The 24,836-nt window shown below is 40.0% G+C and overlaps 1 protein-coding gene across 9 annotated transcripts in view; it reads right to left on the bottom strand.

Moving 5' to 3' along the window:
- Window positions 1-24,836, bottom strand: part of LOC127647278 (RNA binding protein fox-1 homolog 1) — a 425,943-nt gene that overhangs the window by 89,578 nt on the left and 311,529 nt on the right. For 8 of the 9 annotated variants that reach the window (XM_052131433.1, XM_052131435.1, XM_052131437.1 and 5 more), the window contains one exon: window positions 1,819-2,061. In XM_052131433.1, the coding sequence (XP_051987393.1) occupies window positions 1,819-2,061 (243 nt within the window). Of the gene's footprint in view, window positions 1-1,818; window positions 2,062-5,187; window positions 5,323-24,836 lie in introns of those variants that run through there. The other variant, XM_052131438.1, reaches the window with a different exon arrangement.

Here is a 24,836-nt window from a genome sequence, read left to right as displayed (position 1 = left end):
CTATGTTGGTGGACTCTCCTCTTCAGTTCACACCACAGGTTTTCTAAGGGGTTCAGGTCAGGGGACAGAGATGGCCATGGCAGAACCTTGATATTGTGGTGAGTGAACCATTTTTGTGTTGATTTTGATGTTTGTTTTGAATCGTTGTCCTGCTGTAAGATCCAACCAGGTCCCATTGTAAGCTTTCTGGCAGAGGCAAACAGGTTTTGATTTTTTTATCTGTTGGTATTTGATAGAGTCTGTGATGCCATGTATCTGAACAAGATGTCCAGGACCTCTGGCAGAAAAACAGCCCAACAACATTCAAGATCCAGCAGCACATTTAACCGTGGGCATTGGGGACTACTTCATCTCTGTGTATGCCAAACTCATGTCTGGTGTGCCAAAAAGCTCTTTTTTTGTTTAATCTGACCATCGAACCTGGTCACATTTGAAGTTCCAGTAGTGTCTGATAAACTGAAGATGCTTGAGTTTGTTGTTTGATGAGAGCAGAGGCTTTTTTTCTTGAAAACCTCCCAAACAACTTGTGGTGATGTAGGTGATGTCTGATATATTTTGGGGGACTTTCTGACCTCAAGACCCAACTCATTTCTAGAATTCTCCAGCTGTGATTCTTGGAGATTCTTTGGCCACTTGAACCATCTTGCTCACTGTGGAGACAATATAGACACGCATCCTCTTCCAGGCCAATTCTTAAGATCTCTAGTTGATTGGAACGTGTTAATTATTGCCCTGATGTTGGAAATGGGCATTTTCAATGCTTTGGCTATTTTCTGATAGCCACTTCCTATTTTGTGAAGCTCAACAACCTTTTGCAGCACATCATATCTATATTCTTTAGTCTAACCCACTGTGATTGATGATTGAGGGAATTTGGCCTGTGCGTAACCTCATATTTATACCCCTATGAAACAGGAAGTCATGGCTGAATAATTTCATGCTCCTTGTCACCCAGGTGCACTAAAAAATGTACAATATGAACGGGAATATACTTCTGATATATTTTACTCATAAGCATTTCTAGGGGTGCCAATAATTGTGTCCAACATGTTTTGGAGAATTTTGTAAAAAATTTTAATGAAAGATCAAAAGGAAAAACAATGCAGATTTGGTTTCTCAGCCTTCTTTGCTCATATTTACCAAGGGTGCCAATATTTTTGGCCACCACTGTAATGCATTTATAGCCAACATTTGGGAAGCTTGAGTTGAATTGTAATGATAAATAATTTCATATTTGTAAGATGCTCAGTGTGCCCTGGACTCTATCAACATGGGGTTTATGATTACACAGTACACACAAATGGTTTGATATACAATGAGTACTTTCTGGATAAACTTCTGGATACTTTCTCAATAATAAATTTCTACATTGTCTTTTTTTCAGTTCACATTCTATTATTTCTGAAATTATTAGATTTTTAATTTATTTTACATTTACACTGTGTTGACAACTTCCTGTGTGGTGCACTTTTTTGTGCATACTTCTTGCACACCTATGTTTCCTATAATGAAAAGTACTTTGATTTCTCTAACCAGGTTGCCTTGCATTCTAATAAAGAACATGTTACTTCAATCAAGTTGGAGTTACTCTTTACTTGAGTACATTTATAAATAAAAAAATCGAATTGTGAATCGTCCATAAGTTTGAATTTTTCTTGTTATTATCCTTAGCCTTATCGCCCAGCCCTAGTTCCATAGTAGAAACAAAATAAGGCTGAGTAAAGGATGTCAGAATTTTAACGTGATTTATTAGATGATTAGGAGAATTATTTAGGCAGCTCACTTTTTCAGAACAGAGCAACAGAGAATAGTGCTTACTGTGGCTGTGCCAGAGACTGCCTGTATGCTGGTGTCTGGAGCGCTGGGCTCACTGTGCGTCTGCGCTGGGGGGTACATGTTCAGTGTGTGCTCAGCCAAGGGGGTCTGGCCTGGGTAGTCTGGAGTCTGATGGGGGTGGGACGGCGTGTACTCAGCAGGAATGCCGTTCTGAGGGGGTGCAAACTGGGCCGATGGGTAAGGCTGGGCCATTGATTCTGGGGGTGCTGGGGCGTCCTGATTACCCTGAAAAACAGCAACACATTAGTGCCAAGGTTTTCAACTGGTTTTGCTTCATGATCCAGATTTTACTTTGTACATGTAGCGACCCAGAGTACCAAAATGTTATCATACAATTGTCATCGAATAATTCCTAGCATAAAACACATTTTGACTGGCAGAAACCAAGCCTATACTTGCTATAAGAGAATCTGTAATTAATGTCGTTTGGGTCACATTTCCCTTTTATCTTGCATAGATTTGTTCATGGTTTTCAAGGATGAAGGCATGCCACACTATCAATGTTGGCATCTGTCTAATTTGGCTAGCTTCTACCAAGTGACAAATGAATTTACGCCAATATACTCTAGTGTTTGATTGGGCACACAGTCTTTATTGAATATATCAGAAGATAATGGAAATGCATTCTCATCACCTTTTAAAGCTGACAAGACTATTTGATTTGCTATTCTAACTATGCTCGATTATATCGTGAGCTGAGTTTTATTATATGCATTTAGTATTGTTTTAATACAGCTGCCCACAACCCAATCAGAACAGACCTGTGACCCATTTTTGGTTTGCAACGCACCAGTTTAGAAGTACTGTCCTAAAGGAAGTTGAGCTCCACACACACAAGATGGTACAGCCTGCATCAGTCATGCCCTCTGTTAGGCCATTATTGAAGTGAACACTTAGCTTAAAACTGAAGTTCACGAAGACAGCTGGGCCAATTAAATTACAGTGTTAGCATGCACCGGACCGACAACAAATGAACAAGTACACCCACGGACAATGCATTCTGTACACAACACACAATATACCTTTATCTCAGGAAGAGGTTTCTTATTTGATCAGAATTAATTCATCCACATCACAGCACCCAGATTATCCACTTATGCATGGGGACGTGTCCCACCCTGCCTACACTGCACTGAGGGCACACACCAAATCAACGCTAAACCGCCAATTTGCATGCCGTGCCCTAGAGACTGAAAAGCCGGATAAATTAGCACTATCTATCAATAAACTATGACAGATTAGCAGAATGCAAACACACATAACAAGCTTGGGTTTCGTGATGAAAAGCATCTAAGATAATGGAAAAGTTTACAAAAAAGTCCAAATTTGAGTCACTGTAGGCTTACAGGATTTGATGTAAAGACAGTCTGTTTAAAGCATCATAGCTGTTGCACCTTGTTAGAGTTCTGTGCAACTTTGGCCATGTCCACTCTAATCAGTTTTCAGCTGAAAACACTGTTTTATGTTTCTTATAAGTCATTGTTCTCCAAAATATGCAGATATGGAAAGCATTTTCTAAGCAGTTCCAATGTGGTTAGAGGGTGGAAAAGGGAGAAAAATCTATGTATTTTCCATGTATTCTATGTATTCACTTTTTTTATTCAATGGACAGCGTAGTTCAGATTATTTGGTCTTGAAGGATTTTGATGAGAAAAATTTGAGTTGATTAAAACTAAATTATCATGGGACACTCCTTCCCCAGGACTGAAGGGAAAACACTCTACATTGCCCCCAATTATATACAAGTTCTCCACCAAAGATCACATCATAGTGCCGGCTTTGATGAGATATTAAAGAGATCTCATTTGTAACTTTCATTCCATACAGGGAAAACACTTTGTTACTCAGTCTCTATCCTATGCCAAACACCAAAGTTAAATAAAGGTTTTCTGACCTCACGAGAACACACTGTGACACAGTCCAACTGCACAGGCTATTCTCTTTTATGTTCACAACTACATGCACTCATCCACCCTAATCACCCTTCTGACCACAATTCCACACTACACAGAAACAACCCCTACATTCAAAGCATGCGGACAAACCCATAGTAACACATCCATGGCTCAATATGTCATTAAGTTAAATGAGAGCGGAGAGCCAGGAGGAAAGCGAAAACTTGCTACTCTGTAAATGGGGCTGTGTAAAAAAATACCTGCTGTTCATTAAGCAGATGTTACACATATCACGCTGTTTCCCATTAACACCATCAGCACTTTGCATAGCACATTGATATTCAAGAGCAGGCACACCATGCCATAATTAGTCTATCATTTGATCAGGAGTGCTAAACTCTTTACGCGCAAGTGTCAAAGACGCTAAAGGGAGGGGGGTAAGGAAAGTTAGTGGGGGAGGGGCGTGTGGTTTGGGAAGTCCCTCATGGTGGAAGTCTGCCGGGAGCTCTATTTTTGCAGTCATTATAGTCCTGGAGTCATTGCAAGATTTTGTAGGCCCTTGTAAAATAACTGTTGGCAAAATAACTGGGAGAAAAAAAGATGGCAGACAGTCAGGCTTAGCTAAACACTTTGGCCTCCACCCTAATGAGAAACACATTTGGAGGACTGAAATATGTTTTACGTGGCAGCGCACTGGATTCATCACTAGACTGTGCTTGGCTTCCAGGCAAATGCTTACAAAACAGACGTGGCTATAAAAATGGCTTTGTTTGCTTTTTACGACACTTTGAATGTATAATTTCGCACACAACAACGAAGCTGCTCCTTCCTCACTTTGTTGGCGAGTAAAAGTTGACTATACTTTGCACACGGGGGCATGCAGGACACATGCTTTAAAAGACTAAGCTTAAAGTCATGAGTTCAACAACATGCTAATGCTTTTAAAACAAGAAATCCAGGTAGAGCACAATATTGTCAAACCAGTACAAAACATGTTGTAATGTTCTGTACTGAATCGTTTGAGTATCATGCATTCAAATAAACTGTTTGAATAGCAGCGCATCAACTCTCTCTCTCTCTTAGTCTTGCAGGTTAATACAGGGTGGATGACCGTTTCTGGCTCACTTAAATTAACGTGACTTCCAAATTTAAGTTTATCCACCATCCAGAAATGTAGCCGGCAAATGGACTGGAGAGAGAAGAGAGCACAATGTGTGAAAAGAGAGATTGAAAGCAAACAGCTGCTGATAAGGCAGCCTGAAAAAGAGTTGCTGAAGGGGGCTCCCTCTTTCTTCAAAGCGCAAGCTCTCTCACACACATATACACTCACACACACTTGAATACTGTCAGACACAAGCTACCCGTTCTTCTGTGCAGCTACAGCACAAAAGGAAGACGGCAGGAGAAAAAGGAATGCAGTAACACGCTTGGTAAGCAGAATAACGGGAAAAAATACCTGTTCCACCATCTTCCTCCCTTTTTCCTCCATAAACTAAGCAGCTGCCTTAGTCCCAATCCCTGTAGCATCTGCCTAAAGTAACCATCAATTATGGATGAAGGCGTGTGTTCATCACGGTGTGTAGCGAGAGTGTGTGTGAGTATGTGAGTGGGAGGGAAGGGAGGGGTGGAGAAGGAGGGAGCTAATGCAAGTGAACGCCATGCTCCAAAATCTCTCTCTCTCTCTCTCTCTCTGTGTTCAAAACTAATGGTGACCCATCTGAAGAGATATGGATTCTGACTATGTGAAAAGGCAATTTAATTAAGAGTTGTGATATAGATTGTAAAGTGATGTGAAAGCAGAGACTGCTCACTTTCTGTGAACATTCAGGCTCAAGTTTTAGTACATTATTTTCAATACAAATTATGGTATCAGCATTACATTTTGAGTGAAAAATTGAATTGAAAATTAACATGATTATCAGAATTTCTAATTATTTGATTTGTCCCCATTTTGTTTTAACGACAGCATGCGTTTGAGCTGGACTCCACAAGTTTGAGCTGATGATCCAAGTTATCTCAGCATGATTTGAGAAGGTTGCATAGAGCATCTTGTGTGCTTCAAGGGAAACACTGTATGCGCATAGCAGCTAACATGGTCAATGTCAAAAATGTGCTTAATTAGTGGCCTATAAATAGTACAAAATCGTATATATTTTTCATTCATCTTACGTCATTATTGTTTCAAAATCCTAAACTTAGTTAATTTTCAGGTTTATATTACACGTTGAATCCCAGATTTTCAATGTGGTATCAGACTTTTGGCCCCACTGTATCTGACACACTCAATCTTTGTCATAAAATTTCTTGAACACTTTCATACGTACTGCTCACATTTGTGATGGTTAATAACTGGGCCCCACAGAGTAGCGTCACACATGTGTTTCTGCAACAGCCAGTTACGTTACAAGCTGCCGGATTCTGTGTTGGCTTTCGCGGCGACACAGGCTGCGCTCGTCAAGAGTTTGTTTTTATATTCGCTGAAACAGTTACTTTAAAACCAAAGAATACGTTTATTTTATATAAACGTATACAACTAATCATCAAAGTACCACGATAAAAAGTTTACAGCTTTTATACGCAGTCAATACATCAAACGCGATCTTCCTCCGATGCATGCTGCCATGTTTGTTTACATTAGCAGTGGTTGTCATTCATCAAACAAACAGCTATTCAATGAGTCTTTTCAAGCACATAATATGTTTATTTCATGTAATAAACAGCCAAATTGTCACCAAAGTACCACAACAACAGTTCACAGCTTGTACTATATATGCACAGCGATCATTTCTAAACGTGATCTTTCTATGCATGCAGCCACGTCTACTTATTAGGTGCAGATGTGGTACATTCACACAAACAGCAACTCAACTTTTCAGGCATGTAATATGTTTGTTTTCTGAAAGAGACAGTCAAACTATCACAAAAGCACCACAATAACAGTTTAAAACTCATATTCACAGATGCTGATAGAGTGCTATTATTATCCATGCAAGCAGCAAAGTCTGTTTACATTAGAGCTTGTCACACACACACACACACACGGACACGTACGCACGCATGCACGCACGCACACATACACACACACACACACACACACACACACACACACACACACACACACACAAACAATGTTTGAGATGTCAAACAGTGCATAGGCAAACTGGACTGATATTATTTGTTAATTTGTTTTTTACAGCTATAAATAAAACAAAAACAGTACAGCAGATTTAACCCATTTGTTCACATTTTTGCAATATTATATACAGTATTTTTTATGACAAGATATAAAAAATAAAACAATAATAAAAAATACTTGTCTACAATCTCTGCTTCCCTCTACCGGCTGAGCAGTGTCATGTGCAAAAATAACTCACTCCAGGGGGCACTGCAGAGTAATTTAGCCCTACTCATCATATATCTGGTGCTTTGAAGGTTAAGAATGTCATGTGGGTTCATTCTAGGACACATTACTCTCTGCTGATCCTGGTTGTCCATCACTGAGTGCATCACTCTTGTGGCTTTGAGTTAGGCGAGGCTGAGAGGAAAACAGGATCAAGATCCACTGCCTTTGCTCTTTCAAACGCACATTGAATTGCACAGCAAAATCCAGAGCCAACTCTATCTCTGAAAAAAAAAAGATAAAAAGGCTGAGGTAAGGCCTTCTTGGGCCCCTGCTGGTCCGCCCTTTCTTTCCTATATATTGAACATTCAATCGACCTTCACCTTTGTTTTCTCCTTTCGCTCGATGCCGGATTCTCTCCACAGGCACATCTTGAGTGTGTGAATGTGTGTGTGAGTACGCATTTGGGTGTTTAAGGACCAGCATGCTGGCCCTGCTCTCCAGACAGTCAGTTGGCTTCCATCCAGTTCTGTGGAGTGCCACTTCAGCTGGATGCGCACTCAGCTTAGAGGACAAACCAATCCCCGACAGGCCTGCGGTGACATATGCCAACAGTGCGGGGCAAGACCCGAGGACCCCCTCATTCTTTCATTATCTTAGCCACCAGGCCTCCCAATCACTCCCAGACAAGTGCTCTGTTCTCCTCTGTGCTTCATACCCAGCTTTCATATATAACAGTTCGTTGTTCGCACCCGGCGAGCGTTACCCAACACTTCTGGGGCAGATTCACCATTTGGTGATTGCGTGATCACTCGGAAGCCAGACATCAAATCGCACTCAGAGTAAACACATTAATAATGCAGGAGGTTTTGTAGCGCATGGGTGTGAACTATTTTGAGAGTAACCCATTTCCCAACAGGGGGGATACCTTTTAAAAATGCAAACTCCAAAGGAAGCAGGGCCCAGCGAACGCTATGAACATAAAACTGTGCAACTGATTCACTCCACTAGCAGAAAGTTTCCAAGGTTATAGGATAACAGGATGTGCAAAACGACATTATTTCTGAATCAATTATGTGGGAATGACTAGTCAACTATCTGGCCTGTAAGGAATATTCTAGGTTCAATACAAGGTAAGCTCAATAGACAGCATTTGTGTCATAATGTTGATAACCACAAAAAAATTATTTGACTTGTCCATATTTTCTTTAAAGATGCAAATATTGAGGTTACAGTGAGCCATTTACAGTACATTGAAGGTAAATGGGGCCAATCCGTAAATGTTAAAATAATAACTGTTTCAAAAGGATATCCACAAGCAGGGCTGGACTGGGAAGAGAAATCAGCCCAGGATTTTACATAGCAACTGGTCGGGGGGGTTGTGTTGTTCGCATATCGCTGTGCCATTTTGTGGTCCGTTCTGCATAACGCGGCGGCTCATTTTAGCTTATTCAGCACGTTTTGCAGCCGATCCACAGGGCAGCTCGGTTTTCCCAATGGCCAGTCCATCCCTGATTGGCCCCAAAGTGCGTCGGCCCACCGGGAAAATGCCTGGTATGCCAGATTACCCTGGCCACAAGACTTAAACAATAAGTTTGATAATATGCTTTTAGCTTTAAGCCAAAAGTTGGCCTCATGCACTTCCATTGTAAGTTCCTCACTGTAACATCTATTTTTTGAGTGATGATTCAAAATAATTGTAATTGTTTTTTTTTTATTATCAACATTATGCCAAAAATTTTGTCGATTGAGCTTAAAGGTTAGTTCACCGAAAAAAGAAAATTCTCTCATGATTTACTCCCCCTCCTGGTATCCCAGATGTATATGACTTTCTTTCTTCTACAGAACACAAATGAAGATTTTTAAAGAAATATCTCAGCTCTGTAAGTGAATGGGTGCCAAAATCAACATAAAGGGAGCATAAAAGTAATCTAAATTACTCCAGTGGATAAACCCATGTGTTCAGACATGATATGATAGGTGTGGGTGAGAAACCGATCAATATTTAAGTAATTTTTTTATCATCAATTGGCACCCATTCATTTGCATTGTATGGACCAAAAGAGCTAAGATATTCTTCTAAAAAACTTTGTTTTGTGTTCAGCAGATGAAAGGAAGTCATACACATCTGGGATGGCATAAGGGTGAATAATGATGTGAGAATTTATATTTTTGTGTGAACTAACCCTTTAACTTGTAATGAACCTGGTATTTTCCATCAAAGTGATAGTTTACCCAAAACTGACTTCATTTTAAGTGAACTAGTCCTTTAAATTCCTTATGATTCCCATCCTTATTCACTGTCCGATAAATGTAAAAAGCATTGTTTGCCTCTCAAAAGACCTAATCAGGGTGTTTTAAGAGTTGCCACTGTCATAACATTTCATGTCCCATCAGGTGATGATTTAGCTTATTAAGGTGGCAGAGATGGAGATGTTACTGGAGGAGGATTACTAAAGGAGTTTGTCTTGCTCTGTCAACACAGAGCTGCATGAAGTTCAGAGGAGCGTAGAGATATTTGCCGTGTGACAAATGGCAAGTGCGGCCACACTATGCAGTAAGTGCTATTGGCGAGTGCTTTAAGATGTATAATTAAAGATGCTGCGTGACAGGAGGGAGACCTGCGTGGGGTCCGGGGACTACGTGGTTAATCCTCTTCCTGCAAAAACTATCCCCTTGTGAGTGTGATTGATGAACTGATTCCTCTTTACATCTTCTTTTGCATGGCGCGCTCACAGAGGCATGGGGCTGAGCGGCGGCAGACAAGAGCTCCTGCACTAACACCAGCTAATATGATAATGGGAAACAAGGCAAAGTTAGCTTCCACTCTGCTCATATGGTCTGCTCGCACATTAACTTAGGGCTAAAGTGCACCTCTCTGGCCTCAAAGCATGCCGTCCTACAGGCCTGTTTATGTGTGAAGAGCAAGTTCACTTCTTCACTTGTATACTAGCTCACCATCTTTCTCACACACAATCTCAGCTAGAGATGGATGACTAGTAATCAAACAACTCCAGTAGATCTGTGAGGCCTTAGTTCTTAAGGCAAAATATACTTTTGGTTTCGATGTGCTGGTATGTTTCAAGCACAGTGCTCATCACTCCATTTTCATCATCAGAACAGTATTTCTATTGGATACTTGGATATCCCTAGAGCAGGGGTGGGGAACCCTGCTCCTGGAGAGCCACTGTACTGCAGAGTTTAGCTTCAACCCTAATCAAACACACATGCCCTTACATTTTTCAAGTAATCAAGACCATGATTAGTTTCCTCAGGTTTGTCTGATTAGGGTTGGAGCTAAACTCTGCAGGACAGTGGCCCTCCAGTAGCAAGGTTCCCCACCCTTGCTCTAGAGGATACTCACAAAATGAACCACCTGACATTTCAATAATTTCAAAAGCCTTTTAAGAAACATTCTTTAAACACCCTGTGCTTCATACAATAATTCTAAAAGGTGTATAATTTATGCACCCCTAGTATCACCAAACGGAAATGCAAAAACACTCTCCCAGCATGCCATTTGTCAGTAAAACAGATATTCCCACCCCAAACGCATCCATTGGTTGAGCCAGAGTTGTTGTATTCTGATTGGGATTCTCAAACAAACAGAACAATGTTTTGACAGCACCAGAGAGCCCTAGTTTTTACACTTTTCTGGGAAACAAACCTACGAATGGCTTACTTACACTGTAGTTGTCTAGGCATATTAGGACTAAATATTTTAACACTGAAAAATGTGACTAATGGTACATAATGACTAATTTTGACAGCTAATCATTCATGTAATGTTAAACAGGTCTGCTATGTCAAATCTGGGCTTGGGGAAAACTTTAAAGTATGACAGACTCCCTGAGAAGATTTTACTGTAAAAATTATGTTTACCTTTTTAGACTTTAACATACAATTTTCCTGTTGGATCTCTGACGAATTCAGTAATTTGTTCTGGAACTGTAAATACTTTTGCTAGCATGTCTACCCAACCACACACAGCTTGAAACCACAAGCAACCATTTTGTGAGTAAAGAATACCAATTTGAGGCATGGTTTCACTGACAGAGTTAGTCTTTGCTTCGGTCTGATGGTATTGGATGATGTTTTTATAGTCAGTGATATGCAATAATAAGATCTCGAGAGCTGGCTTGCATGAGAGCCTGAAGTGGGCGTTTTTTGAACACAAAGCCATGCAATCATAACCCAGTTCCTTTTCCCTGTTGAACTCAGAAGAGAAAATATGAACTCTTTTGGCTTGCATATTGCAAGCCGCTTTGAGTATATAGCGTGTGGTATAAGAAGAGGGAGTAAAAATGGATCCATGTCTGATGCTACTCTGAATTTTGGATGAGGAGCACTGCCTAGGCAACCACAGATAACGACCAGCACACTGGTTTTGTACTTTGCCTCCTGGTCCATCATTATCATTATCATAATATTAACCAGGTGAAATGAGAATGATACCATGTAATCACTTTCAGTTTTTATAGTTTGATGCGTAGGTTAAAGATAACAGTTGCACTACATAAAATTATTTTCCTCCTCAGTATTTTTATATTGTTTTCCAGAATATTTAAACGTGCTAAAACCAAGACAGGTTTACTTGATATTAAGACTTGTTTTCAGAGAAACCTAACACAATTTAATGACTAAAGGTTTTTGCTTTAAACAAGAAAATCTATTGGTCAGTAGGGTATGAAAACATTTACATAACTCAAAGGGAAAACACTTTCTTACCTATTTTTTAATTTTTTTTTATGTGGTGTACATTTTTTTACCTTTCTCACCAAATACAGATTTAAACTATGAGCGAGGAAGAAATAAAGAGCGAGAGTGGCTGGGTAAAATCAGATTGCAGGTATTCAGTTGGAGCAGTGTCCCCTGCAGCTGTTCTCTGCCTGCCAGCTTCCCTCTGATACACATCAGTCTTGGCCAGCATGTTCCAGCTTGGCCCCTGCTTCCGATTAGGAGAGCATATACATTTCCAGATCACAAACCCATCTCCTTCCCTCCACAACTCCACTGGAACAAATCTGCTTTCTATTCTGTGCTGCAAATCTCATGTTCTAGTGGGGTTGAACTTGGAGGGATTCAGCCGCCTGTGTCAGCGTAGCTCTCTAGCTCTCCATTTCTCTCTCTCTCTTCCCCCAAACACAAAAGCTCTGCTCCAAAAATCTAGTGAACAGACTCACTGCCTACTGACTACCCTGTTGAAAAGACCAGTATTTCTGTTCGCCATATATTGTGTTTTGGATGCTGGTCCTCAACATGAGGACAATTTAAAACAGACCATTTTTGCTGGTGAAGAACTTGGCAATGTTGTTCCATCAACTAGGACAGTACTATTAAATCAGCTTCTAACCATCATGGAACCTCAAAAGTGACATATTTGTAACACTTTAGCCTATATAGGCAGCATGATAATAGCACTTCACATGCAGAGATCTCACTGTGAATTCGGAAAAAGTTTGTTGACATTTCTCAAGCTAAACTCGGTCAGGGATCAGGAGTGTTTTTGAAAATAAAAGCGCGTGTTAGCTCCAGTTTCTGGGTAAAATGGCCACAGAGGGGCACCAAAAGCAAAAGTTTTTAGCTTTAAATGATGTAATACAGAGAAGAGGGATGCATATTTTAACTTTACCCCTAAACAAAAACCTCAACCCAAACCTTAATCGTCAGAGAAGAAAAATGTAATGGAACCTCAGAATCGCACTTGTCACAGATTATGCAAACGTGATATATACCTGGTATCAACATGGGAGAACAAGAACCCAAGTCTGGATACTGCTGACCCAAAGCGCTATCAGACACTCAACAAGAGAACTTAAACATACTTTGGCCAATGTCAATGTCAAGGCACTGGAACATTCAATAGCAACATGCCAACTTCCTGTGTGTATTGATTTCAATAGAGTTTGATGTTATTGCAATGCGTGAAATGTTTTAAAATGCTACCTCCATACTAGGTTACAGAGCAAGAATGTGGATATTTCAGGGAGAGTCCAGCCTGTCTGTAATGCTGGTGAAGGTAATAGCAGACTTGGAGGATCTTGCGTTAATATCGATCGATCACTTCCATGGAGGTGAAATTCTCTGAGTTGGTTACAAGAATCGGAGATGTCGAGAAATGGATCTGGAGAAATGATCTGGAGTCATCGGAGAGGGAGTTAGCAGCTAATCTGCTAGCGACCAAAGTACATTTTGAAACGCGTTTGCAAAACAACGTCCGAATTGTTGGATTTCCTGAGCATGAGGAAGGCCGACATATGGTACAATTCCTAGATGAGCTTTTCCCGAGTCTGCTCAACATAACAGGCCAAAAGCTGGAAATTGAGAGTGCTCACATGGCCCCGATCAATTCTGACCAAATTTCTGAGATCATCCGATAAAGATCTCGTTACACGAGGCGGGGAGTAAAGGAAAGCTTTCTTGGAAGTACCACAGCATTTTCTTGTTCACAGACTTTGCAAATTCTACAAGAGAGAAACATGATCGATTCAAAGAATGCAAATATATCAATGGAAGGTTGCTTTTGCAATGATGTTTCCAGCCCAAATGAGAATAGATACTAAGGATGGCCGCAAAATATTTACATGCCCACATCACGCATTGTCTTTTATAGAGACAATGGGGTGAGTAAGCCATTTGGTGATTTTCACATTGCCCCCAAGTGAGCATGACTCACTGAACATACACTTGACTGTCTGAGGAAGCTGGGCACCTTTTTGTTTCTTTTTGTATTGGTTCCACCTAGCAGCTGGAGTTTGTTTTGTGGAATAACACTCCTTCAATAAATTTTTGCATCAATGGAATACAAGACACTCTTACATCAACAGAAGGTCACTTTTGCACAGATGTTCCCGGCCAAATTGAGAATAGACACTAAGGATGGCTACAAAATATTTACATCCCCACAACAAGTGACGTCTTTCACAAAATCAATGGACTGAGGAAGTCATGGTGTGTTTCTCACATTGCCCCCAAGTGAGCTTGAATCACTGAACATTCACTTGAACGTCTGAGGAAGCTGGGCGCCTTTTTGTTTCCTTTTGAGCTGGTTCCGCCTAGTGGCTAGAGTTTGTTTTGTGAAATAACACTCCTTCGGGATATTTGTGGATGAATTTGCACATTTGTTTTGTTTATGCCTCCTATTGGTTGGAGTGTTTTTTGTGGAGTATTTTTTAAGTATTCGGGGGGAAGTTTGGGGTTTGATTGTTCCACTAATGTTGGAATGTGGTCTTTATAATTTTATTTTTGACACACAATATATTTTTTCTAATATGTCAAAATGTAAAATGTTAATTTGAGTGGACTGTCTCTCTCCACGTGGAATGTGAATGAGTTGGGGCACCCCATTAAAAGAAGGAAGGTTATTTATTTTCTTAAACATAAGAAATATGATAAAGTGTTTCTTCAAGAAGCTGAACAATTTGGGAAGATATGGGGTGGGCATGTTTTCTTTAGTGCTGGCTCAAGTAAGAGCAGGGGAGTCATTATATTGATAAGTAAACATCGACAATTCAAATGTCTCAGACAGAATAAAGATAAACTAGGAAGAGTCATTATTGTTTTATCAGAAATTCAGGGGCAAATGTTGATTTTGGCTAATATTGACAGACCTAACGCTGATGATCAGGGCTTTTTTATAGATCTTGAAGGGATTTTGCAAGCCGTTGGCACCCCTCATGTTATTATACTGGGTTGAGACTTTAATCTATTGATGGATTCAGTCCTTGATCATAGTGAAGCAAAAGTGTGTAAACCCCTTGAGTACCAATGACACTTCATATAGTGTGTAAAAATCTTGGTCTTACAGATATTTTTAAACCCATCTGGGAGGGTCTATACATTTTTTCATCAGTCCCTAATATTTATTCTAGAATAATTTCAAAATCTCATTATCTAGACATTTTCTCAGATCACGCCCTGGTATGTTTAGAGGTGTTGCCACATATGGAGGAAAAATAAATCATATAGTTGACACTTTAATGTATCCCATTTGCAAAATCATGATTTCCAACAAATGTTAAAGGCTGAAATCAATGTTTATATGAACACCAACTGTTCCTTAGAATCCTCTGAGGGCATGGCTTGGGAGGCACTTAAGGCTATTCTTAGGGGTTGATAATACATTATGCCTCATTCATCAAAAAATCCAAAGCACGAGAACTCGTGGAGTTGGAAGGGAATATTAAAAGTGCAGAAGCACTGAAGTGCTGAACGTTGTCTGATGGCCTCAGAGAATTGACCTGATTGAAATACAGATATAATACTATTTTTTGAGGAAGGTGGAGTTTTGATTATTCATGGCAAGACAGTCATACTTTACGTTGGGGGACAAGGCAAGGAAGCTTTTGGCTAGATACATTAAGCAGAGAGAGTCTTTTTCTACCATTCCCACAGTGAAATCTGCCAGATGATTTTAAAGAATTCTATCTTGATCACTATAGTTCCACATCTTCATCTACTGATGAGGATATTAGAAGTTTTGTGGAACCTTTAGAACTCCCTAAACTTATGATAAACTTGGAGGAGCTTGGTGAGGTAATTAATAAACTTTTGCTTTACGCAGATTACATTTTATTATTCATCTCCGACCCCGATTGTTATTAATATGAATTGTATTCCAAAATGTAACTACCTGCTACAATCTCTCCCTGTGGGTCCCCCTCTCTTATTTCAAGCAAATTGACAGCATAGGGAAGACCTTCATTTGGGATGGTAAGCGTCCTAGATTACATTTTAATTAGTTACATAGGCTGATTGCCAAAGGTGGGCTAGGCCTACCCAAGATTTTGTTTTATTATTATGTATTCGGTCTCAGACATTTGGCTCATTGCTCGCTTCCACCTGAGAGAGACCCTCCCTGGTTTTGCATTGAACAGGAACTTCTTGCCCCTATAACACCACTGCAAAGCCTTTCAATTAAACTAATCAGAGAAATTAAGTCACACCCCTTTATCTCACATTTGCACTTGGTATGGACTAAAGTGTTCACAGTGTTAAATTCAGACATTTATTTTAATGTTGCCTCAAGCGTATGGCTGAACCCAAAATTATGTATTGATAAGTCCCCTTTCTGCTGGTAAGAGTGGATTGTGAGGGGGATACTACACTCAGTGACCTATACGAGAGTGGAGTGTTGAGATCTTTTAATAATTTGGTTCAGCATTTTGGGATTCCCAGATCTCAGTTCTATAGGTATTTACAGCTGTGCCACCTGCTCTGTATTGTTTATGGTAGTAGCATACACCCCCCTAAAGTGGCAGATATTCTGGGAGAGGTGATTACTGCTTTTGGAAAATGTCAAGAGGCATCAGTGTATTACTCCCTGTTAATTCAGTGTCTGGGGGATGGAGATCACAACAGATTATGGGAGAAAGATTTAAACTTGGTATTGGAGGAGGGAGTGTGGGCTATGATTCTAAAAAAATATCAAGTCTGTATCTAAAGATGCAAGGGTTCGCCTTATGCATTTCAAGATTTTGCATAGATTCTATTGGACCCCAGACTTTCAATTTTTGGAGTCATCAATGTGGGGAATACACATGTGGAGGATTGGGTCCTATCTAGTGTTGTGCGATCTTCTCCATAGTCAGATCGCCTATCGTCAGCCTGTGAGATCGCCAATACATGATATTATCGCGTGGAGAATCCCCGCCACCTTCTAGAGTTTCCCCGCCCTCTTCTGGAGTTTCTGCTGGAGTTTGCATTTGTTGACAATAATTTACTTATTTGCTCATTTATCATTGTCCATCATTTTGCGAAAAAAGATGGAGTTGGTGATGAAGAAAAATGTCACGTCGCCTATTTGACAATATTTCGGTTTTAAACCAGACGCAAAAGGCGAGCCCGTGGATATCACACAGGCAATTTGCAAACTTTGCACAAGAGTTGTGCCGGTGAAGGAATCGCAAACCACAAACCCATATGTACATTTGTGTGCCCACCACCCTGCTGATGCTGCTAAGCTAGCACTAAGAGAAGCTGTGTTCGGCAAAGATCGAAGTCAGCCATCTATTATCGGAGCTTTTGCAAAGAGCACTAAGTACAAACGAAACAGTGAAAGGTGGGCCCAGTGCACAGCGGCTGTCTCCAAGTATATAATAAAGGAGTTGGTCTTTTATCATACAGTTGAGAAGGCAAGTTTTAGAGGTCTCCTCCAAACCTTTGACAAACAGTACGAGTTGCCGGGGTGCAAGTACTTCATCAACATTTCTATCCCCGATCTGTACAATAAAACGAGGGAGAGCATCACTAAAGATTTGAAAGCAGAGGACTTTGTCGCTTTGACCACAGACATGTGGTCAAGCATAAACATGACCCCCACTGGAGGCAAAATGTCTTGAAACGACATTCATCCCGCAGAACCACACTGCAGAGGTACTGGCTGAGGGGCTGACAGAGGTCATGCACGATTGGGACATAGAAGAGAGTAAAATTTTATGCATTACTACTGACAACGGGGCCAATATTGTTGCGGCCATACAAGGGCTCTAATTGTCATGGCTAAACTGTTTTGGCCATAACTTGAATGTGGTAGTCAATTATTCACTACATAAGGAGAAAGCAAAAACTGATCGAGCTTTTGGCATCTGTCGCTGCATTAACGGCACATTCTCTCACAGATGGCAGAGACGACGAGAGCTCCGCAAGGCACAGGAACAGCTGAATCTACCTCAACATATGCTGATAACGGTATAGAAACTTAATTTTTCTTAATTTATTGGCTTAACATTTCTCGTGGCCCATACATTAATGTTAATGACAATGTCAATAATAGACTAGAAATGGCCTAATCCAAATAGTATGTTAATTAATGACAATATTAGGCACATTATTATTTTTATTATTATATTATCATCATTGTAGGATTGTGCAACTCGTTGGGGATCAACTTATGCCATGATAGTTAAAATCCTGGAACAGCTCCCATGCAATCAAAAGGGTTTTTGCTGATGACAAGAGCCGTCGCACACTCCCAAACGTGACTTGACAGGACACTGCTGTACTAGAGGCTGTCAAGGATGGGTTGATGCCTGTCGCAGAATTTACTGATATTTTATTAGCTGAGAATTACGTGACAGTCTCATCTCGTCTTCTGGGCAGAGTGAAGCAGTCTATGTCCACAATCCCCGCAGACCAGCAAGCAAAATCGGAAATCACATCCTACTTGCAAGAGTAAGATATTGATGGTGATGACAAGCCACTGGAATGGTGAAGAGAAAACGGAAGCCGCATTCCTTTAATGGCAAACATGGCTAGAAAATACCTGTGTGTTACCGCAACCAGCACCCCATCAGAGCGCGTGTTCAGTGCAGCTGGCAACATAGTTACTCCCCACCGCAACCTTCTCAAACCAGAGAGAGTAAACCATAGTTTTTTCTTAGCAAAAAATCTGTAGGCATACAGATACCTGAATAGCATATCTACAGCATAAATCGAAAATTGTGATTTCGTATTGTTTCTGGCCTTTTTTTTATTTTAATAATACAAGTATAGGCTACCTATTCGAGGAGATTTGATAGTTGATTGTATAGGAGGATTAAAGGCTACCATTTAAACTGAGATTGTATAATTCTTTTGGTTCTTTAATTTTAGTTATTAGTTCCTTCCTTTTAGCTTTTTGTTTATTAAAGTCTATTTGGTTATTTATTATTTTTTGGCTATCGACCTGGCATCACAGCCTGTCCATTTCAAAGGACATTTATTTCTGTAGCCCTACAGTAGGCCTAAGACAAAATATTGTTTCTATCCATTGTCTACTGACAATAAGGTATTTAATTGCACTTTAACAAGTAATCTGAATGGCCTAGTTTATGTGCAGTATTTTGTAAGTCGGTGTTTGAAATAAAGCTGCTTTTGATCTTCATCGTTGATTGATTATTGCGCAGTGTTTGGACCTATTATAGGCTGTTATTTTATCATTTTTAATCATATAATAATAACAGCAATTTGTTATTGCATTGTTATTAGTATTATTATTATTAGTATCATTCAAATTGTATGTTAATGTGCTATGCAACGAAACGAAATGCTGACGAATGACGATGCCATTTTCGTCATGGCTCAAACAACAACTGTATAGGAATGATGTGTCTCTTTTATAACAAGCACTCTTGACATAATTTTTTAATATAGGTCTATCACCTTGCAATTAAATTTTTATGTGGGATGTAGTTTTGAAGTCTAAAACATTTTCAGTGTTTAATTTTTATAATCCTCACACGTGCGTGTCGGAGTTGCAAGTATCAGTTACAGGTGAAACTCGAAAAATTAGAATATTGTGCAAAAGTTCATTAATTTCAGTAATTCAACTTAAAAGGTGAAACTAATATATTATATAGACTCATTACAAGCAAAGTAAGATATTTCAAGCCTTTATTTGATATAATTTTGATGATTATGGCTTACAGCTTATGAAAACCCCAAATTCAGAATCTCAGAAAATTAGAATATTGTGAAAAGGTTCAGTATTGTAGGCCCAAAGTGTCACAATCTAATCAGCTAAACACCTGCAAAGGGTTCCTGAGCCTTTAAATGGTCTCTCAGTCTGGTTCAGTTGAATTCACAATCATGGGGAAGACTGCTGACCTGACAGTTGTGCAGAAAACCATCATTGACACCCTCCACAAGGAGGGAAAGCCTCAAAAGGTAATTGCAAAAGAAGTTGGATGTTCTCAAAGTGCTGTATCAAAGCACATTAATAGAAAGTTAAGTGGAAGGGAAAAGTGTGGAAGAAAAAGGTGCACAAGCAGCAGGGATGACAGTAGCCTGGAGAGGATTGTCAGGAAAAGGCCATTCAAATGTGTGGGGAGCTTCACAAGGAGTGGACTGAGGCTGGAGTTACTGCATCAAGAGCCACCACACACAGACGGGTCCTGGACATGGGCTTCAAATGTCAAACGTCTTACCTGGGCTAAAGAAAAAAGAACTGGTCTGTTGCTCAGTGGTCCAAAGTCCTCTTTTCTGATGAGAGCAAATTTTGCATCTCATTTGGAAACCAAGGTCCCAGAGTCTGGAGGAAGAATGGAGAGGCATACAATCCAAGATGCTTGAAGTCCAGTGTGAAGTTTCCACAGTCTGTGTTGGTTTGGGGAGCCATGTCATCGGCTGGTGTTGGTCCACTGTGCTTTATTAAGTCCAGAGTCAACGCAGCCGTCTACCGGGACATTTTAGAGCACTTCATGCTTCCTTCAGCAGACAAGCTTTATGGAGATGCTGACTTCATTTTCCAGCAGGACTTGGCACCTGCCCACACTGCCAAAAGTACCAAAACCTGGTTCAATGACCATGGTATTACTGTGCTTGGTTGGCCAGCAAACTCGCCTGACCTGAACCCCATAGAGAATCTATGGGGCATTGTCAAGAGAAAGATGAGAGACATGAGACCAAACAATGCAGAAGAGCTGAAGGCCGCTATTGAAGCATCTTGGTCTTCCATAACACCTCAGCAGTGCCACAGGCTGATAGCATCCATGCCACGCCGCATTGAGGCAGTAATTAATGCAAAAGGGACCCAAACCAAGTACTGAGTACATATGCATGATTATACTTTTCAGAGGGCCGACATTTCTGTATTTTTTTTTATTGATTTCATGTAATATTCTAATTTTCTGAGATTCTGAATTTGGGGTTTTCATAAGCTGTAAGCCATAATCATCAAAATTATATCAAATAAAGGCTTGAAATATCTTACTTTGCTTGTAATGAGTCTATATAACATATTAGTTTCACCTTTTAAGTTGAATTACTGAAATTAATGAACTTTTTCACAATATTCTAATTTTTCGAATTTCACCTGTATATGCGGTGATGTCAATGTGAAAATATGGCATTGCAAATGAATTGTAATATTAATAATATAATAATAATAATAGACTAATAATAATAATAATAATAATAATGCATTAATGGGAAAAGGAGCCAAATATAATCTTGATATCAGCTATTGGCGATATCTCTGACTATCGTCGATCCATGATATCATGGTTTATCGGCACAACCCTAATCCTATCCAGTGTTATGGTCGCCAGACAGGTGATTTTGAGAGGTTGGAAGTTGGCTGGAGCGCCCTCATTTCAGGAGTGTTGCTCGGAGATGTGGAAGGTGGCGGCTTTAGAAGAGGGGTCAATTTGCAATTTTGTTTATTGGGAAATGGGGTAGATATTTGGCATTCTTGAAGGGTTCTCGGGGTGGATCAGTGGAGAGAGAGGTGTAGTTATTAATGTGTGTGATTTATATATAATTTTTATATTTAAAGATAACTATGTATAATTATTTAATAATATATATATATATATATCTCATTATTATTATTATTATTAGTTGTTTTGTTTTTGTTTTCTTGTGTATGTGCTAACATAGGGCCACAGGGGGGTTTGTTGAGGGTCAGGGTGGGTTTGGGGATGGGGATGGGGAGGGGTCGTAGTGGGTGTAAAAAGCTGATTCTGTGTATTCATGTTTTCATTTTCTGTTTTTGAATAAAAATGTTAATCATAAAAAAATGTTTTTATCTTTCTGCTTCTCCAGAGACTGCCAGCACTACCCACCATTGCTGCCACTCTCCGCCACTCACAGCTCTGCCCAGCATGGCCACTAAACATTGGGACTTTTGCTAATAAGTCTAGGTCGTTAGTGTGCCATGTTTTGGGCTAATTGTCTAATCAGAGAGTCAGGGTCACCACCAGAAAACCTCTTTGTGCTGAGAAGTGGTACCACTTCCTCCAACAACACACACACACACGCACACAAACGCTTGGGCTCCCATGTGCTGTAATTATATGTGGTGGATGTCATGTGGGTGAAAAGGGAGCACGTGGCAGGCAAAGACACTCAGCAGCAGGGTCTCGGCCATATGGAGACAGCCTGCAAACTGTCAGACTCACTTAATAGATGTTATCCTCTGGGACTCAGGAAAGCAGGTTCATATGGAATAAACACAGCTCCACAGGCTGAACATGGATGGGGATGTGAATCACTCCTTAACTATATATATATATATATATATATATATATATATATATATATATATATATATATATATATACACACTCACCTAAAGGATTATTAGGAACACCTGTTCAATTTCTCATTAATGCAATTATCTAACCAACCAATCACATGGCAGTTGCTTCAATGCATTTAGGGGTGTGGTCCAGGTCAAGACAATCTCCTGAAGTCCAAACTGAATGTCAGAATGGGAAAGAAAGGTGATTTAAGCAATTTTGAGCGTGGCATGGTTGTTGGTGCCAGACGGGCCGGTCTGAGTAATTCACAATCTGCTCAGTTACTGGGATTTTCACGCACAACCATTTCTAGGGTTTACAAAGAATGGTGTGAAAAGGGAAAAACATCCAGTATGCGGCAGTCCTGTGGGCTGAAAATGCCTTGTTGATGCTAGAGGTCAGAGGAGAATGGGCCGACTGATTCAAGCTGACAGAAGAGGAACTTTGCCTGAAATAACCACTCGTTACAACCGAGGTATGCAGCAAAGCATTTGTGAAGCCACAACACGCACAACCTTGAGGCGGATGGGCTACAACAGCAGAAGATCCCACCGGTACCACTCATCTCCACTACAAATAGGAAAAAGAGGCTACAATTTGCAAGAGTTCACCAAAATTGGACAGTTGAAGACTGGAAAAATGTTGCCTGGTCTGATGAGTCTCGATTTCTGTTGAGACATTCAGATGGTAGAGTCAGAATTTGGCATAAACAGAATGAGAACATGGATCCATCATGCCTTGTTACCACTGTGCAGGCTGATGGTGGTGGTGTAATGGTGTGGGGGATGTTTTCTTGGCACACTTTAGGCCCCTTAGTGCCAATTGGGCATCGTTTATATGCCACGGCCTACCTGAGCATTGTTTCTGACCATGTCCATCCCTTTATGGCCACCATGTACCCATCCTCTGATGGCTACTTCCAGCAGGATAATGCACCATGTCACAAAGCTTGAATCATTTCAAATTGGTTTCTTGAACATGACAATGAGTTCACTGTACTAAAATGGCCCCCACAGTCACCAGATCTCAACCCAATAGAGCATCTTTGGGATGTGGTGGAACGGGAGCTTCGTGCCCTAGATGTGCATCCCACAAATCTCCATCAACTGCAAGATGCTATCCTATCAATATGGGCCAACATTTCTAAAGAATGCTTTCAGCACCTTGTTGAATCAATGCCACGTAGAATTAAGGCAGTTCTGAAGGCGAAAGGGGGTCAAACACAGTATTAGTATGGTGTTCCTAATAATCCTTTAGGTGAGTGTATATATAGAGAGATATAGACTTAATAGTGTGTGGCAACTGTTACCAGACACAGGATGCAAAGCAGAATTAAAGTAAACATTAACCTGTGTGACACCACATCCTCCTGCACAGGCATTGTGTTTTGTCTTCACTATACAATATGCATAATTAATTTAATTTAAACAGACTGATTTCAGTTCAGAAAATTCTAGTAAAGGGTAAAAATATTGATGCACCGAGTCATATGACAAAACTATATGGCACTGAGCACAGCAGAGTTTGGTCTTTGGGAGAAGCACCAACAAAACTACATCTGGTAAAGAAACTTATTCATCCAATATGCCATTCGAAAATATTTGCGATTTATCTCGAAACGGCATGCTGTTAAACACAATGACTACTTATGAGGAGTGTAGGCCTTTTTTCCCCATTTGAAATCCTATAATTAATGAGCATTATCACATTGAGAATAAATGGGTAATCCAAAAGCTGAGAAATGTTGCTTTCAGATGCTTTATATGGAGTTAGATTGAAAATAATGTTCCCTTCGAACTGTTCTGAGACCAGTGCAGCCAGACAGCACACTGGAGGTTAAGCCATTCACTAAATATGAAGCATGGGAGCAAGGCAGCGTCCTATAGGTTTCATTGCATTTACTCCTGACATCCTACCAAAAGTTCAGTTTCAGGCTACATAATGGTGTTTGGACCACTCAACATGGTTGGCAGAGATAGTACAATGCTAGTCAGTACATAGATTCAGAATTTATAATGCTACATTTTATTTTAACATGGTTGGGATTGATTGGACGAAGCTGGCCATTACATTGAATCAGAATTATTTATGCTCATTTCTGATTGGTAAAATGCTTTGCAAAAACAAAGTCTTGTACATAATGCTAATAATCAAATAGCTATTATAGGCATTGTTTTTGTGAGTCAGCATTCAGGTCTGCTTCTATTTAGGTATAGAACGGCAACTTTTCATAATCCAATCAATTCCTGATGGATAAAATCTTGTCCCACCAACATCTTTTGTCGTTTTATATCCTGTCACTTTGACATTTACAAGTAAATTGGTTTGTGAATGTGGATTCACGTTGATATAAACACACGTTTCTCAAAAGACTTTGATTACTCGTCATAGATTTACACATGCAAAACGAGACCAGGGTAGCCACCCGTCCTATAAAATACAGGATCGTCCTATATTTAAAGATACATTGATGCGATTGTTCCCATATTTAAGCTGGTCAGATGGTGTAATGGTGAAATCGTTCCAGATCACAAATTTAACATTGTTATAAGTTGGAAAATTTGACAAATGGGGGTAAGGGACTGTCTGAAAAGTCCACACATTCTGCTAAAATGTGCTAGTAATGTGGAGGGTGTGGTAAGGGACCGTCTGAAAAGTCCACAAATGGTGGTAAAACTGTGGAGTTATTTCTGTATAAATGTTCAATAAGATCAAAAAATGTATGAAAACAATCATAAAGACAAGTACAGGTGAAGGAAAAAAATA

This window comes from Xyrauchen texanus, chromosome 8 (assembly GCF_025860055.1).
Source record: "Xyrauchen texanus isolate HMW12.3.18 chromosome 8, RBS_HiC_50CHRs, whole genome shotgun sequence".
Classification (NCBI taxonomy): domain Eukaryota; kingdom Metazoa; phylum Chordata; class Actinopteri; order Cypriniformes; family Catostomidae; genus Xyrauchen; species Xyrauchen texanus.
This window is presented reverse-complemented; position numbering and strand designations above follow the sequence as displayed.